Genomic DNA, 17311 nt, shown 5'->3' with positions numbered 1-17311 from the left:
CAGAGACGGCTAACAAAAGCAATCTGATGATCACAGATGGCTCACATCCTGTGATGGATGGAAATAGAATGGAGGGAGTAACGACCCCAGAGGGTGCTCCGCCGGCTGAGGACAGTAACAAAGGGGTGCCCCCTTCTCCTGTCAAGGTACCTGAGTCGAAGAGACCAAGGAAGGTTGATGCAAACCATAACAAGGCGGGCTCCGGTGTGGAGCGCCGCCAGCCGCAATGAGTTGTATATGTTGGAACTGTCGTGGTCTAGGGAGTGACGCGACAGTTCGTGAGCTTTGCGATCTCGTGAAGCGCTTTAAACCTACCGTGCTATGTGTGGTGGAAACACAGCTACACAAGTCTCGGGTTGAAGGACTAGCCAGAAGGCTAGGTTTTGATCGTTGTTTTGCTGTGAGTAGCTCAGGACGCAGTGGCGGACTGGGAATGTATTGGAATAATGATATTAGTGTTGAGATCATGCCGTTCTCTCAGTATCATATTGATGCTATAGTTACGGAGAGTGAAGGTGAACCGTGGCGGTTGACATGTGTTTATGGTGAGGCCCAGACCTCACAGAGATTCAAGACTTGGGATGTACTGAAGTTTATCAAGTCCTCTACAGACTTGCCATGGATGTGCATTGGGGACTTTAACGAGGTGCTTCATCAACATGAGCACTTCGGCGTAGCGGAGAGGAGTTTGGCCCAGATTGCAGGTTTTCGCGAGGCAGTTGACGTGTGTGAGCTCGCGGACCTGGGGTTTGAAGGGCATGAGTGGACCTTTGAGAAACGTGTTGCAGGGGGCTCGGTGTGTAGATGCCGGCTTGACAGGGCTCTGGCCACAGCCGATTGGAGCAGCAGATTCCCGCTTGCCTCAGTGAGACACCTAAATGGGGCATCATCGGATCATAGCCCTCTGCTGTTAAGGTGGCGGGAGAACACGAGACAGAGAAGAAATACTGACGACAAGATCTTCCGATATGAGATAATGTGGGAGTCTCACGATCAGTTTAAGCCTTTCATTGGGGATACTTGGGCTGCACAAGGTCAGGCAACAACGATGGGCGAGCTGAAGCAGAAACTTGCCAGTGTATCGAGTTCGCTTGATGTGTGGAGTAAGAGTACTTTCGGAAATGTCCAAAGGGAGATAAAACAACTCAACAATCGGCTGGAAGTGCTTCGTGCTGATCCGATGCGGATTCAGCCGTCTTATGAGGAGGTCAAGGTTACTCAACGGTTAGTAGAATTGTTTCACCGTGAGGAAGTAATGTGGCGGCAACGGTCACGGGTTCAGTGGCTTGCCGAAGGAGATAAAAACACGAGGTTCTTTCACTTGAGGGCGAGCAAGAGAAAGAAGAAGAACCGCATCTGTCGGCTGAAACGGCCGGATGAAAGCTATGCAGAGGCTGATCAGGAGATGGCGGATATGACAACGGCGTTTTATGAAAATCTATACACGTCGGAAGGAGTTGAGAATATGAATGAGGTGATTAATGTTATCCCAACAAAGGTAACAACGAGAAATGAACAATATGCTCCCGAAACAAATTTCGGGGACGAAGTGAAGGCCGCACTTTTCGGATGTTCCCCACAAAGGCACCGGGACCTGATGGCTTCCCCGCGCATTTTTTCCAAACCCACTGGGATCTGTGTGGAACGGAGGTGACCCAAGCAGTGCTCAGAGTGCTGAAAGGGGAGGATGATATGAGAGAGATCAACCAGACTTTTGTTGTTCTCATTCCGAAAGTAGCTAGCCCAGAGGAGCTGGGTCAGTTTAGACCAATCAGTCTTTGCAATGTGATCTATAAGATTGCCTCTAAGGTCCTTGCTAATCGATTGAAGCAATGTTTACCGGAGATAATAGCGGAGGAGCAATCAGCTTTTGTCCCTGGGAGGTTAATTACTGATAACATCATTACTGCTTATGAGTGTCTCAACTTCATGAAGCGGAATAAGGCAAAGAAGAACCGATCATCGCGCACTGAAGCTAGACATGCGAAAGGCTTATGACAGGCTTGAGTGGCGATATCTGGAGGCGGTTATGATCAAGCTGGGATTCCATAGATTATGGGTGCAGATGGTCATGAGACTAGTTACCACAGTTTCCTTCCAGGTTCTGTTTAATGGAGGGAAGTTGCGTCAGTTTACTCCTTCGAGGGGGGTGCGACAGGGGGATCCAATTTCTCCGTATTTGTTCTTGCTAGCAGCAGAGGGCCTCTCGTGCCTTCTAAAACACCACAGTTTATCATCAGAGCTCCATGGGTTAATGGTGGCTCCGTCGGCTCCGGCGGTCAGTCACCTACTTTTTGCAGATGACAGCCTGCTGCTTTTCAAGGCGGACACGGAGAGTGCGGAAAAGGTCCAGGCGTTATTGGACCGGTATTGTATGGCCTCAGGCCAGCGGATCAACCGGGATAAGTCATCCATTTTTTCAGTAAAGGATGTCCGGGGGCAGTAAAGGAGGGGATCAAGGATGTTCTTGATGTCCATAGCGAGACTCTAAGCGAGAAATACCTGGGAATGCCATCAGATGTTGGACGGTCCAGGAGTGGGGCTTTCAAGTATATCAAAGAAAGTATTTGGAAGAGGATTCAGGGGTGGCTAGAGAGACTTCTCTCGGCAGGGGGCAAGGATGTTCTCATCAAATCCATTGCTCAAGCAGTCCCTATTTTCTCGATGGCATGCTTTAAATTGCCACGAGGTTTGTGCCTCCATATCAACAAGATGATTAGAAAGTTTTGGTGGGGAAGCCGTGAGGGGGAGAGAAAACCGAGTTGGGTGTCATGGAGGGACATGTGCCAACCAAAGAATATGGGGGGTTTGGGGTTCCGAGACATCGAACTTTTTAACCTCGCCCTTCTAGCGAAGCAAGGATGGCGTTTGCTTCAGAACCCGGATTCTTTGAGCGCTAGGGTGCTCAAAGCTCGCTACTACCCGGACTCAACAATGTTGCATGCCGAGGTGGGCTCGTCTCCTTCCCAGGTATGGAGGGCGATTCATGAAGGGGTTCAGATCTTGAAGCAAGGTCTGATCAAACGTATTGGACATGGGGAGTCTACTGATCCGTGGGGAGATCAGTGGTTGCCGAGGGATGGAATGCTCCGCCCCATGATCCCATGCAGAGTAGCTGAACAGCCACGGCGAGTTTCAGATTTCATCGACGCGTGTACAGCTACTTGGAAAGAGGACATGCTCCAGGCATGTTTTCTGCCAATTGATGTTGAGCTGATTTTGTCTATACCGCTCAGCGGGAGGAGGTTTGATGATTTCTGGGCGTGGCACTATGATCGAAAAGGGGTGTTCTCTGTTCGGTCAGCATATAGGATGCTAGTGAAGACTAGAGAGAAAAGGGAGGCCTGGCTGGAGAAGAGGCCATCATCCTCACACACGGAGGTGATCGAGAAGCAGTGGACGTTTTTGTGGAAGACCAGGGTCCCCTCAAAGGTGAAAATGTTCCTCTGGAGATTATCCAAGCAATCTTTACCGACGAATGAGGTCCGCCACCGAAGACATATGGCAGATGATGATCATTGCCAGTTCTGTGGGGCGCAAGATTCATGGAGGCATGCCTTGGTTGATTGTCATTTAGCCGAGTCGGCTTGGGCTTTAGCAGATGAAGAGCTAACCGAGCACATTCGAGTGTTCGATCGAAGGGGACGCGAGAGAGTGGATAGCCGGTCTGATCTCTACTCTTAAACACTCCGAGCGGACAAGGGTTTTTGTGACCTTGTGGGCAATTTGGCACGCGAGGAGGAAGGAGATACATGAGAACATATTCCGAGTCCTTTATCTGTCCATTTTTTCGTTCAGAATTTGATGGCAGAGTTGAGCTTTGCTGAATCTAGTAAGGATCGGAGAGCGATGGTTAATACCCCAATGCGGTCACCGGCATGGATTCCCCCTCCTAGCGGGGTGATCAAGATCAATGTTGACGCAGCTATGGGAAAGAATACGCGGCGAGGATCAGTAGCCGCAGTGGCGAGAGATGACTCTCGCCACTGCGGGGTGATCAAGATCAATGTTGACGCAGCTATGGGAAAGAATACGCGGCGAGGATCAGTAGCCGCAGTGGCGAGAGATGACTCTGGGAAGTTTGTGGGTGCTTCTGCGGTGGTGTTGAGCGGGCAGGTCGCGGCGGAGACGGTGGAAGCACTGGCGTGTCGGGAGGCGATCGCCCTTGCTCGAGACATCAACGCTCGGCGGGTGCGGGTGGCGAGCGACTGCAGCAATGTGATTGCAAGCATTGAAGAAGGAACGCGGGGTGCCTATGCTCTCATTACTATGGAGCTGAGGGATGCAAAGGGGGACTTTGAGGAACTCTCGTTCTGTCACGAGAGGAGAGGTTCGAATAAGGAACCTCATTCTTTAGCTAAGTTTGTAGTGTCAGATGATCTAGGCCGCCAAGTTTGGTTTTTATCGCCACCGGATGGCGTTTGTATCCCGTTGTTTGTGAGTTAATAAAGGCGGGTGGATCTCTCTCAAAAAAAAAAAAAAAAAAAGCCATCCTTCCCTCCTGCCAACGGTACCCCTCTCCCAATTAGTGCAAGAGCAAGCTGAGATTGATGTCTGGAACACATCTTTGCCACGGAAATAGCAGTGTTCTGCTAGCCAAGAATTCTACTTGGCCAATTCGTAACAGCCATTTGCGATGTGTCGAAATCAGCGAGTAAAGGACGGAAGAGGTTAGCCGAATAAAGAAAGGGCAAGCAGCAGATTCCTGCGTCTGGAATTTGTCCTGCCTGGGGAGGAACAAGAAGAGGCCAAAACAGAAAGGGCCGACTCAGCTTGAGAGAGAAGGGAGGAAGTTGGAGGCTGCTAATTTTGTTTGCTTCTTCTTGCTCACTTGTCTCGCTTTCTTGGCCGCGAGCTAAAGCCGGAACCTTGCCACCCCAATTTTAGCTCTTTGGTCAAATTGGAGACCACCCGGTCGATTGTCAGCCTGGGTAGGCTGATTTTACCCCTCTCGGTCTGCTTGCTTGATTCAGGCCATGGGGAAATAGCTGGCAAAAGCTGCAGCTCGTGTTTCTTGATGCCATTTCAGCCCTTCCAGGAACGGAACAGATTCCTGGCCGCAATCTTGGGGGTGTACAACCCGAAACTTTCGAACTGCAATCACCCCGCAAAAAGATCCTATTTTTGCCTCGCCAAAATTAGATTTCCCACCACCCTGGTGGCGATCCTAGGATAGTTGCGCTGCTGATTGGGTTCCCCTTGTGCCTGCCGTTTGCATGCGGGAGGGTTCAGATGTTCCTGGCAAGGTAGGCCAAGGTAAGAGGGAGATGTCCAAGGCAGGAGATTGTGGCGGCAGCGGCGGTGGCCGGAGGAGCGGGGACGCCAGGGACCTGCCTCTTCTGTTCCTCAGGGTGGGCGCTGCCATCACGCTCTCCATCGCGGGGCTCTTCTTGTCGCGGCTGCGGTCGCAGCGCCGGCCTCGGCCCCGGCACCTGCTGCCCCCTCCTCCCTCAGGTACCAAACCATGAGCAGATAGATATCTTGCTTGCTAAGGTTGTTTCTTGTGCCCCACAAATATTTGAGTTCTTTCGAGCATTCAACAGGAGCTCTGCTTATTCATAAAATGTAAATAGGAAAATATAGAGCAGAGTTTTAAAAAATCGATGCAAGATTGACTTTGTGCTCATGGTTTCTTATGTGTTTGTAGAGCCTGATGATGCCCGTGGTCTGAAGGGCGGCGGGGGAGGGCTCAAGGAGGAGCTAAGGATCCTCAAGAATGTAAGAATCTGGTCGCGCATGAACATGATTGATGCAGATTCATACTCGTAATGTTGCAACCATACCTGAGAAGGATGAGCTAGTATGCCAACGGAGAATTTACAAATGAAAAATGGAAGACCATACTTCTAGTTCTTAGGCGTTTGAGCTTTGACTGGTGGTTTTTCAACCTTTTTTTTAAGGAATATAACCGTTTTAGAGTTAGGAATTTCTAAATCGTTGCTAAAATGTTGTAATGGTAGGCAAGTCAAAATATGGACTCAGTTGGAAGACGGTAAAGACATACAGCAGTGATGATCTCAGAATTAAGCTACACATCCTAATATCCTATGCCACTTCCCTTAATGTATTGCATCTTTTTTGTATTAAATTTGCCTAGATGTGTTACATCTAATTTACCTTGATGTGATGCTTTAAGTTGCATTTAAAGGATGACATTTTGAATCTTTTGCGATTTCTTGAGAAAAAAAAGTATTACTGGTAGTAGTTCATCTTCCACTGCTGTCCTGACAAAATAGAACTTTACATTTAGTTATTGCTCACATTCCATACCATTCTTCAATCAATTGAAGGAAATAGGAAGATACACGTATTCATATGTAAACTTTCATTTATGTTCATGGTTTCTGCAGGAAGACACCAAGGCAAAAATCATCAGTGGGAACTCTGTCCACACAACCACTACCACTACAACAACCACCACCACTGCCTCGGTGTCACTTCCCCCGAAATGCACAAACATTGATGACGATGATGATGAAGGATTTCTCCTTCCAGAATTCAGTGAAATGGTTATGGAAGAATTTGGCCGAGAGGCAAGCAGTGTCGCAACCTCGCCTGCACCGAGAATAAGGGAAGATGCATCGAACGATCATGAAATTTATAAGCTCAGAGATCTGGTGAGATCACTGCAAGAAAGGGAAAAGACCCTGGAGATACAGCTTTTGGAGTTCTATGGTTTGCAGGAGCAAGATGCTGCGGTTAGGGAGCTTGAAAACCAATTGAAGATTAACAATGTTGAGTCAAAGCTCTACTCCTTGAAGATTGACTCTTTGCAATCTGAAAATCAGAGGCTGCAGGCACAGTTGTCGGAAAGCTCAAAGTTAATCTCTGAGCTTGAGACGACAAAATCAAAGTGCAAGCTGTTGAAGAAGAAGTTGAGGCTGGATGCGGAACAAGCAAAGGAGAAAATCACTTCCCTTCAGAAAATAGTCAATTCTCTTCAGTGTAAAGAGATTACCGAGGGAGGAGTTGATGCTGAGGTTGAGAAGAAACTAAAGAGGCTAGAGGATTTGGAAAATGAGGCAAGAGAGCTTAGAGCTGCAAATTCAAGGCTGCAGCAGGAGAACTCACATCTTATTAGGCGATTGGAGCTCACACGCCTACCCCCTGTACCCAAGTCCCACCATAGCATGGAGGTAAATCTTTAATGTTTTTTGGCTGCACTGTAGTAAAAATAAATCATAAAATGGGGAGCCCTTCTTAAATGTGGAAATGCTGTTCTTGATTTTTTTTGCAAAATAGAAGAAGCCCCATAATTCTATTCACAGGTTGATTGCTCCGATATGTGCTTATTTGAAGTGCATTGTGTTATTGGTCATATGTTTCTTTGCCAGAACCTAAACAAGCAAAAATGGTTGCAGGTAAGAGCATCAGAAGAAGCTGTTGGGTTGAAGCAAGAAAACGAGAAGTTGTCAAAAGAGGTTGAACAACTGCAGGCTGGTAGGTTTGCAGATGTTGAAGAGCTGGTATACCTAAAATGGATCAATGCTTGCCTACGGCACGAGCTGAAGAACAAGGATTCTGCCGGGACACACACTAGTGCACGGGATCTGAGCAACACCCTAAGCCCTAAATCTGAAGAGACAGCCAAGCAACTGATAATGGAGTATGCCAACGTCGGTGCAGACGAGAGGAGTCTAAGCTCTATTGAATTTGGTTCAGAGTACGCTTCTTCAAGGGCATCGTCAAGCGGTGAACCTGATGACGCATCGGTCGACATGCATGCGAACCCAAAGAAGAAAGAGAAGAAAAAGTTCTTCTCTAAGCTACGAAAATTGGTACTGGGAAAAGATAAAAATAAGAATAACTTCCCTACTTTAGAGAGGAGAGTATCTATTTCAAGTTGTTCCTTCGATGACTTCACTGGAAGAGAGTCGCATGATAGCTATTCTTCCTTTATGACGGAAGGAGCTGTATCTGCCAATCAGCAACATGAAGATCGCAGCACTGTTAGGCATTCATACGGCAGCCATAAATATAGCCATCCTAGTACAGAAGCAGGAGATGGAAGAAACCAGCATCAAGGGGTAAAGAAGAATTCGACTTTCGGATCTGAGAGATTCAGTGAACATGGTTCTCAATTTGATAGTGGTGAGGTCATGATACCAGAAGATAGCGAGATCCACAAATTCGCCGAGGCACTGGTTACATCGAGGACAGGTTCTATGTCATCCAGAAGGACGGCATCGTTTAGTTAACTGGGATAAAAAAAATAGCTTAGGAGTTAGGAGTCATGTGCTGCCCATCAGTCTGGATGTATATTTTTGCCAGATCCTGATGGTGAAGTTATAGGAGATGTTACTCGAATGAAGATTCCAAGACTTCATTCTGTATTAAGACTTCACTCTGTATTAAGTGTACAATCTTGTATAATAGAGTATAGTACAATGAACCTTTAATCTCGATCTTTGCCGCTGGCTTCTGCAGGTAAATCTCAAACATACATCAGTTGTTTCCCAGTAAAATTCAGAGTTATTTTGGAGATCAAGAATCTAAGTACAACATCATCTTCATAGGCAAAAGGTAGCACATCATTTCTCAAGTAAAAATGAACTTTAATGTCTTGGAAAAAATGATAACTGTAATTAAAAAAGAGAAGAATTTCCTCAAATGCAAGAACAAATTAGACAACCCTATATTACTGTCGTACTGCAGATTTGCAGTAGCAGGCTGCAACGATTTGTAGTAATGAACAAACACAATGAGAAGAGCCTCCAGTATGCAAAAACTTACAATAGTATCACTATACTTGGGGCATAACTACTCGAGTTATATTACATCGTGTCATTCCCAATAACAAGGCAAAGGGAGTGTATGAGCAAACTTCACACGGCAAAAACTAAAACACACCACCCATGAACACCTAAAGGACTCAGGTTAACACCGGCAAAATTTATACTCCAAGGGGAGATAGAAGATTCATTATTTCCCTTGGAACTGCATCCCATATGCTATTCTTCTTACTTCCTCAAATTCACAGCATGTTCGCGGGGGGCGACTTGCCTCAGTAACTGTATCATCATTGCCATGAAGTAAATACTAGATAGGTAACATGTTTTTTTTTGAAACCCAGGACTGTGAGGCAAAAGATAGGTAACATGTTGTTTAGCCAAGAGATTTTTTTGAAGACAAAGGTGTCTGATTTACCTGAAAATATGACTCCAGCTTCTGCTTCAGAGTGGCATGCTCCCTCTTCATCCTCTGCAATGACCTGCGGCATCTAAAGCACAAACACAGACACGCTACAGCGGGTGAGGTGAGCAAATCGTCTGACGATGGGATTACAGAGATGGACAGAGTAAGAGGAATGCATACCCTTCCAGATTCTTATCGTTGCAGTGTGCCTTAAACACCGAGCATTCGTTCTTCATCCTGACTGCACCAATGCTGAGCCAAACAAAGGTAACTTGAGTGACTTGGAACACAAAAGCTAAGGCTGTCGGTGAGAATATTTCTGTTTTACAAATAATAACGTTGCTCTCACATCACTAAGCACTCTTAAAGCGTATATATTGAATGGGTTATCAGAGGATTCTGTGGTGATGAGACCCGCAATAAGATTATTTTCACACTGGGTGTTTTCAGAGCATGTTCACATGTCCTATACCTGGATCCGCTACCTTTGAGCTGGTGCACCAAAGAATCTAACCGGTGGAAATCCTGAGGGTACTTTCCACTGCATCAAAAGAGACTTGAAAGTGAATGCAGTACTAAATATGATTCCATTTTAAGTAGATATAATATGTCTTGAAATCATATATATAGGCTGTTCTACAAAGATATCAGTCATGGCATGATTTCTGGCATACTACTTACATTGTATGCTCTATGTTTGTCAACAATCTCGGTGAATCTTTCAGGAACAAAGCCACAACTTCCTCAACAAAATTGGGGCTCGATTCATCCTGCAGTTCTTCCAGCTGATTAAACTGTTCATCAAGGTAACCCTGCAGGAATGGGCCCAAGTATGTTAAAAGGGAAAACGAAGAATCCTGAAATATAATAAATAATAGTGTGGTCCACTGCAAGAAAAGATACTATCGAATACGTGGGAAAATCAAGATAATTAGTGAAATATCAAACAAAGTCAGTCCCAGAAAGTGGTTATAGGCTTAGACTTAGCTAAGTATAATGAGCACCTTAATATATGTCAAGATCAAGCTAAATCAGTTTCAGGAAGTGGTTTTAGGTGTCAACCTGGCTTAGGTATAAAGAGCACCCCAATATTTTCCTAGAAGATACTAATGTATCATCGAAATATCCTACACTATGATTATTCTGTAAAGTTTTAAAAACTACTTTTTAATATATTCTCGAAGGAATAGGACGAAGCAAATAAAGGAAGTGATTTACTATTCTGATGGTGTATTACATCCTTTCTTAAAGTTCATTGTCATGATGCATTCAGCATGCGCTTGGGATGTGGAAAAAAGAGTTCCGAGTTGGCATTACCCCCATTAGACCAGATTACAAACTAAATGAGTTATGCAGTTGCAGTGAAGTTAAATTTTAAAACAGTATGAGTGAATGATCCATTGAGCCTCGGCACCACAGATTAGTGTACAACCTCCATGTATAAATAAAAATATACTAGATAATTTTTTTCAGAGCCTCAGTGGACCATGTCATGCGGAAACGTTCAGAGGTCATCATTCTATCAGAAGACAAAGCATGAAGAGAGTAATTCTGCAACTAGTTATCCTGCCAATACTTGCAGCTCTATCGAAAAGTTCATAATAGGAGCAACACAGTAATTAATTATAAACCCAAATATAAAATAAACAAACGGGAAGCCAATAAACCTGATCAAAGAAACTTTTCTTCATGAAGGTAATTTGGCGACGCAAAGTTGAGTAGTCCATAATTGTTGCTTAGATATCAGTACAAGCAGGCAGAGAGAACTGAGATGGTTGCAATGAGACATGCAAGCTGGAGGAGGGCGTATATATAGAGGGAAACAGAATATTATTTATAGCATGCAAAATATTTATTCTAATTGATAATTCCCTCCTGTTAGTAAAGCATAACAAAAAGACAAAGGACCTTTCTTTTTCATAAAATTGCTGAAATAAAAACCAAAATACGAATGCTGCAAGTTGATCGATGAGTTCTCTTTCATGTGGTTTACACCTTAGACAGCAAAAGAATTTCAGAATATGATGACGTTGCGCAACAGAAATGTGCGAAATTAAAGTGCCCTAGAACTTGTTCCCGACTAAGCAAACCTCGAAATGAGATAAATAAACATTTCTAGATAGAATTTGTTCCCAATTACATACATATATCCAGTTACACTGTCCTATACATAGAGATGAAAAAGCTATGAAAAAGCTATACCCACCATTGAAATCAACGAAGTATGTGCAAATAGATGTCAGCGAATAGGGACCCACCAATCTCACTCTTACACGATTTGGCCATCAAAGTTTTCTATTAGTGATTGATGACCATTTGACACAAGGAGAGCGGATTCACCAAATCTAAGAATTCTAACTTTACAAGGTATTTTCAACTAATAAGTTTCTGAAGAAATTTCAGTGTAATTTTTATAATTAAACTTCATTGACTACAAAGTGACATCAACCACTGAAATTCCCTGTGAGTAATAAACAGAAAGAAAAAATCCCTTAAATTTATTAAATAACAGATGGGAGTACTAAACTCTGGAACAATTTTCTAAAGATTGGTTCTTGGCAAACTAAACTAAAGCGTTTGACTGGGTTCAAGATTGGAGCTGCTTACTACGTTACACAGATGAATTTCCAAGGAATAATAGATGTATCCTGGAAAATCAACTCCTAATACATGCTGAATTTTCTTCAAGCATAGAAATGTGTCATCATCAATGAGTGTAAAACTACAACACTCGAATGCCATGGATGATTGGATTGATTGGTACTGGAAGAACAGAAACAGGAACTTGACTACAAGAAAAGAGGGTGTGAATGAGACAATGATTGGAGAAGCTTTTAAAAAGAATTGTGAATGAAAGTGGCTGTTATAAAGACTTTAGACGACTTCAAAGTCACTTATCAAAAATATAGGAACAGTGTCATCACATGGATAGAAAGAAAGAAAGAAAGAAAGAAAAAAAGAAAGAAAGAAAGAAAGAGCATACCAATTACAACAATGAATGTGTTTTCAAAAGTCTAGTAGATACATGTATACATATCTGGGGTTATCAACATTGATGTTAAATTAGTTAGAGCTCCACTCTTCCTATAATTAAATAAGTTTGACTGTGAAAAGAGGTACTAGCATTTCGGTTGCAAAAACGATTTAAGGTCATTAAGACTTGATAACTTAGGTATATTCATCGTCTGACGAACCAAAGGAGCTCAACTATCGGCTCACTTTCTCCACATCTAACATATCCTGAAACATTGCCCGGAAAGGCTAACAGCTAAGATTGGGTGTGAGGTGTAACCAGCAAATGGACGAAATAGGCATCCTACGAAAAAGGAAGAAGAGAAACAGTGTCGTCACCATGCTTTCACACTGAAACCAAATGGAAAACTGGAAGATAAAAAGGGAGATGCATGGTGGGCAGGAAATTCTCCCTTTATTCCACTTCATACAGAAAAGGAAGGTTAAACCTTTCCAGTAGCTACTACCATGGTTGCTCGGTTATAATTGTATATTTAATTTGTTTGTTTGGTCCCATCCACTACTTTCGATAAATGCTGAAAAGGAAGAGGAATAATGCATAATTGGAGCAGTGATAATGACCTCTTGGTATCTCTACAGGATAGTGATAAGAGAATCTTAACCTGGAACAGCATACTAAAACGACAGGTATTGGTTTAAATGGTTAGTGTCAGTAAAGTTCTTATCTTGGCGAATCATGACAACGAGATGCATAGCAAACACTAGCCGCAGAGAACAAATCTGATCACAGAGCAAGAGGTGGCAGAACCATCGCCTCACTACTCCGAAAGTTGCAAGAATCATTGCACTGTTTTTCTGCATGTGCACCTTGCAATGCATATTCCAAACAAACATATTACCAATTACATAAAATCTGAAGCAAGGAGAGATGAAATTTATAAGAAGCAGGACAGTAAGAAAAGCTTTACATGTAAAGCAAGATCTGGGGCAGGATCATATTTTATATTTGTATTATGCAGAATTGGATGAATTCAGTTTTTTTTTTCCGAAATGGGGGAGCCCCAGCCTCTGCATCAAAGAGATGCATATGGCTTTTATTTATATAGAATCAACAGGATCTGTCAAGATCATACATCACAAAACCCGAAGCCACCACTCAACACCTAGAAACCCGACAATGGGTGAAGTAACATGCCGTCAGGGCCTCTGCCCTAAAAATAGAAACAAACGTCCCACCAACTAAAAACCGAGGGCATCCCTGAGTCACCCTATGGCAAAAACAGGAGCACACAACCGGCTTAGCAGACCCTTGGCGGGCACCTTTGCCCTTACCAGAGAATTCAGTTAAGAGTGACAACATAAAAATCAACCAAGGAGCTCTTACATAAAGATGAAAAAACTTCCACCATATCTGCTCACGCTCATCGAAAGGCAGATGTGATATATGCCAAAATGAGCGGACTCTCAGGGATCCATCTTAAATTGTGATTTCACTTTTGGATGGAACCATTTTTATATGCACTGTTACCTGGCTAACTTTACTAGGTGGGTGTGATCACATAACCATATTGTCCTGGTGGACCCTCTTTTTTCACTAAGTGCTGTGGCAAATGTGACATATCTCTTCTACAGATAGGAGAACGTTTACAATTGAGAAAATCAAACCAGCTTGTTTCTCCTCATTCATATGGATAGTTGACTCGTTTTCTAAGAACACAATAAATTGTGCTGCTTGTGCAGGCAGGAAAATTTCACATTATTAGCAACTTTTCGACCTTTTGTTTTTTAAGACGTATTTTAATATTTTCCACAATGCAGATAAGACACTAACATGTATGAATTTTCAAGCTATTCAAGTTAATATAGGCATCTACCTGTCATAATCTAAATTATTGCCTGCTACACGGTATAGTAAGATACAAAGATAGGAGAATGTTAACAATTGAGAAAAGGTGACATATCTCTTCTACAGATAGGAGAATTTTAACAATTGAGAAAATCAAACCATCTTGTTTCACCTCATTCATACGGATAGTTGACTCGTTTTCTAAGAACACAATGAATTGTGCTGGTTGTGCAGGCAGGAAATCTTGAGACTATTAGTAACTTTTCCACTTTTTGTTTTTTAGGACGTAGTTTCATATTTTCCATAATGCAGGTAGGACACTAACATGTATGAATTTTCAAGCTATTAAAGTTAATATAGGCATCTACCTGTCATAATCTAAATTATTGCCAGCTACACGGTATAGTAAGATACAAAGATGCATATGCACATGCACATGCTACAGGCGAAACATATTCTGAGACTATTTAAAGGTAAGAGATACTTTAATTGACATATATGCCTCTACTTCTCTTTAACAAAGGCACAAACCAGGCACTCAATTAACTTAAAACTCCATGGAAACCATGCATTGAAGTTCTAATGTCTTCTCATATGAAAAATGTCATATGTACAGGAGATGATGTTCAACAAACTAGTGAAAGTTCAGCATCAAACTGAACTGTATTTGAAAAATTTGAAAAAGAGAAATAGGGCAATGAATAGCATGCATAAGGGCCTCGTTTCCGCAACATTGCTCACCTCATTGATGATACGGAAGCAACACAACAACTGTGTTTGAAGGCGCGCACCCATCAATCGACATCCTGGTCTCACGCATCAAAGAGGAGGCCAAGATTGGCTCAGAGCTGGCGCAACCGGCCTTAGGGTAATTTTTCCAACGACAATGGATGTGCACTAATTGCTTATCTCTTGTAATATCTTCCTCTTAGGAGACATGTAACAAACCTTCTACTTTTTCAATGAAATGGAATGAAATGCAAAGGTCCTTTGCGTTTTCTCAACAAAAAAAAAGTGTTCATTCTGATTTTGTATCTACATATAGTCCAAATGCTACTGAGATCGGCCTTGAAAATTTAGAAGTTCATAGGACATTACATCCCCTAAATATGTTATTCTCTGGAGAGAAAAAAACTTAACATGGTTTCCACAGAAATCAATGTAAATGATGTTTGCACTATACTTGGAGGCTGACAAGCCGATAATGGAACTAGAATCTTGGCGACATAAGCACAGTGATGCTGAGGAAGAATGTATTCGGATTTTTCCAACATGGGGCAACATAAGCGAAGGTCTCCTGAATTTAGATTCATCATCCTTGGCTAGACAAGTGAATGGTCCTTCCAGAAACACCTTCTTGGCTTCGGCAAGATGTAAAGCTGGTAATTGGTTTAAATTTTTATGGTTCACCAAGAAAACTGTAAGCATAAGATGCTCCTTCGGACCTGATGATGGGATTATTTCCAGAAGAGAAAGGAATCACATAACAGATACAACTTTATACGATAAAAATGCATTGTAATCAGTAGGAAGAGCTTCCCATGTATAAAATCAGCAACAAGAGCATGAATACTGTACCATTTCAGGAACCATATCAGGCCAGCCAAACTGTCATTTCGATCTTGAGTTTTTGTGTCCCGTACAAAAGTGCTGAACATCGTTGACCACCTGCTGTCCTCTAAACAGTAAAGTTCTGAGGTACTAAGCTGAAATATATCCAGATTGAATTATTAAGTTTTAGAATACAAAACATGAATTTGCTTCTGGTAATACGTGGTGTCATTTTCTTATACTGGTTATGATATTTGAGCACTTATTTAAGTGGTTTCAATAGTTGTTTCACTGAGTTGGATTTTGGTACTCTTGTAATACACAATTTTGTTACTGAACTGTTAACAAACTTGTCTCTTATAAGTATTACGAGCACTCAAATACCAAGTACCAAGATCAATGAAACAAGTAATAAAAGGTAACAAAAATCATTCTGGGAGCACTTGGCGCTGAATTTCGTTGCTATGTTGGGGACATATTTAAGGCTGGTCTAGGAAGTAACCATGTAAAGGTAAATCATAGTTTCCATGAGACCAACACAACCAGTGACGCAATGATTTCGATTTTGTATATATTGGTGAAACACATGCTTCTATTTTGTAAGGCTGCTAATCTATAATGTTACTTCGGGTATATATCATCGATTACCTAGTCAAAAGGACCATGTTCCAGTCTACCATATCTGTCAAAAAACAATTATGGTCACTGCAATGAATATTGGTTTGTGAGGATAACGTTCCAATTCCTTTGTTTGAGACAAATTTGCTGGTTATGTCATTTCTTCTATAAGGTTATATTAGAAAAAAATCATACATACGTGAAGAAATTTTGAGACTCCAGCCTAGACGACCTACGCTTAAATATTCATACTCGTAAGTTATTCTGAATTTTCCACCTAGACTTTGTGGAGCGACGTAAATAAATATATAGACACGGAGTGCTAGCAGCGAATCTTTGGAACAATCTTAGTAAAAGGAATCCAGGTCTGTCGTAATTACATACTGCAATCGCCCATCAAGAATCTTTACTACTTTGCATGCGGTAAACCCAATATAAGCTCACCAAAGAACCATCATACAGACCCCTTAGAGGCAGGGGTGGAATTAGTTGACTGAAACCCTAGCATGTGGAATGCATACGAATAACCAAGGCAAACTAAACCAGAAAACAACGAAGCAACCTACGGCACTGCACGCCAAGAAGCAGCAACGGATGACTACCGCATTAGCAGGTCAGGTCACAGTATGGGTAACAGATTCCGGTTACTGCGGGGCGGAGGAGCAAATCTCCGACGACATGATCCCTAAAATGCAGCGGTAAAGTTAGTTCTGGCCACGACAGAGAGAGAAGCACGCACCGGTCACCAGTCGCCTCCGCAGCAAGGGAGCTCCAGGCGTGTCCGGCATGGTGGTCGGAGGCAGCAGGGTGAAGCGGCAGGACAGAGGGGGAATGTGTCCAGCCGTTCAATTGGCGAATAAACGGACTAGAAATAAATTAGGCGCTTTTTCGTCGAACATTTGCATACCATTTGCTCGAATTTACCCTTCCGATGCGGCCATGCGGGATAAAATAGAGCTGTATTGGCTTAACTCGTGGAAATTGCTTGGTGTTGGTAGATGAGTACAAATATTTTACGATTAGTTGCGCCGCACCCCACATTATCTGAGATGTCCACAATAAACATACTCTGAGGTAGATATTGATGTCATATGTGAATGATTTAACTTAGGGGCACGTAACTATCGACAGGACCGGATAGGCTAATTTGGCGCTAGACCACGGATGCACTATACTCTCTTTCCGTTC

At 42.9% G+C, this 17311-nt stretch overlaps 2 protein-coding genes and 1 long non-coding RNA gene across 4 annotated transcripts; 1 reads left to right on the top strand and 2 right to left on the bottom strand.

Moving 5' to 3' along the window:
• Nucleotides 1-4759: 4759 nt before the first annotated feature.
• Nucleotides 4760-8403, top strand: LOC124649079 (protein CHUP1, chloroplastic-like). The gene is made up of 4 exons (XM_047188755.1): nt 4760-5454; nt 5648-5718; nt 6351-7136; nt 7362-8403. Exons 1-4 carry the CDS (start codon nt 5217-5219, stop codon nt 8196-8198), a joined length of 1932 nt encoding a protein of 643 aa, XP_047044711.1. The 5' UTR covers nt 4760-5216; the 3' UTR covers nt 8199-8403.
• A 198-nt stretch (nt 8404-8601) lies between these two features.
• Nucleotides 8602-10912, bottom strand: LOC124649078 (pseudo histidine-containing phosphotransfer protein 2-like). Of its 2 annotated transcripts, none has more exons than XM_047188752.1 (6): nt 10803-10912; nt 9817-9947; nt 9608-9676; nt 9316-9387; nt 9148-9220; nt 8602-9011 (listed from the first exon to the last, which is right to left on the bottom strand). In XM_047188752.1, exons 1-6 carry the CDS (start codon nt 10860-10862, stop codon nt 8961-8963), a joined length of 456 nt encoding a protein of 151 aa, XP_047044708.1. In that variant the 5' UTR covers nt 10863-10912; the 3' UTR covers nt 8602-8960. The 2 variants fall into 2 exon arrangements, with proteins under 2 accessions (XP_047044708.1, XP_047044710.1); XM_047188754.1 differs by having other exon boundaries at nt 9148-9211.
• Nucleotides 10913-15016: 4104 nt separating this feature from the next.
• On the bottom strand, nt 15017-16938 carry LOC124707198. Its single transcript, XR_007004770.1, has 3 exons — nt 16863-16938; nt 15533-15622; nt 15017-15399 (listed from the first exon to the last, which is right to left on the bottom strand). It is a non-coding gene; the product is annotated as an uncharacterized LOC124707198 (long non-coding RNA).
• Nucleotides 16939-17311: the final 373 nt, after the last annotated feature.

The sequence above is a fragment of the Lolium rigidum genome, chromosome 4 (assembly GCF_022539505.1).
Source record: "Lolium rigidum isolate FL_2022 chromosome 4, APGP_CSIRO_Lrig_0.1, whole genome shotgun sequence".
Taxonomy (NCBI): Eukaryota; Viridiplantae; Streptophyta; class Magnoliopsida; order Poales; family Poaceae; genus Lolium; species Lolium rigidum.
This window is presented reverse-complemented; position numbering and strand designations above follow the sequence as displayed.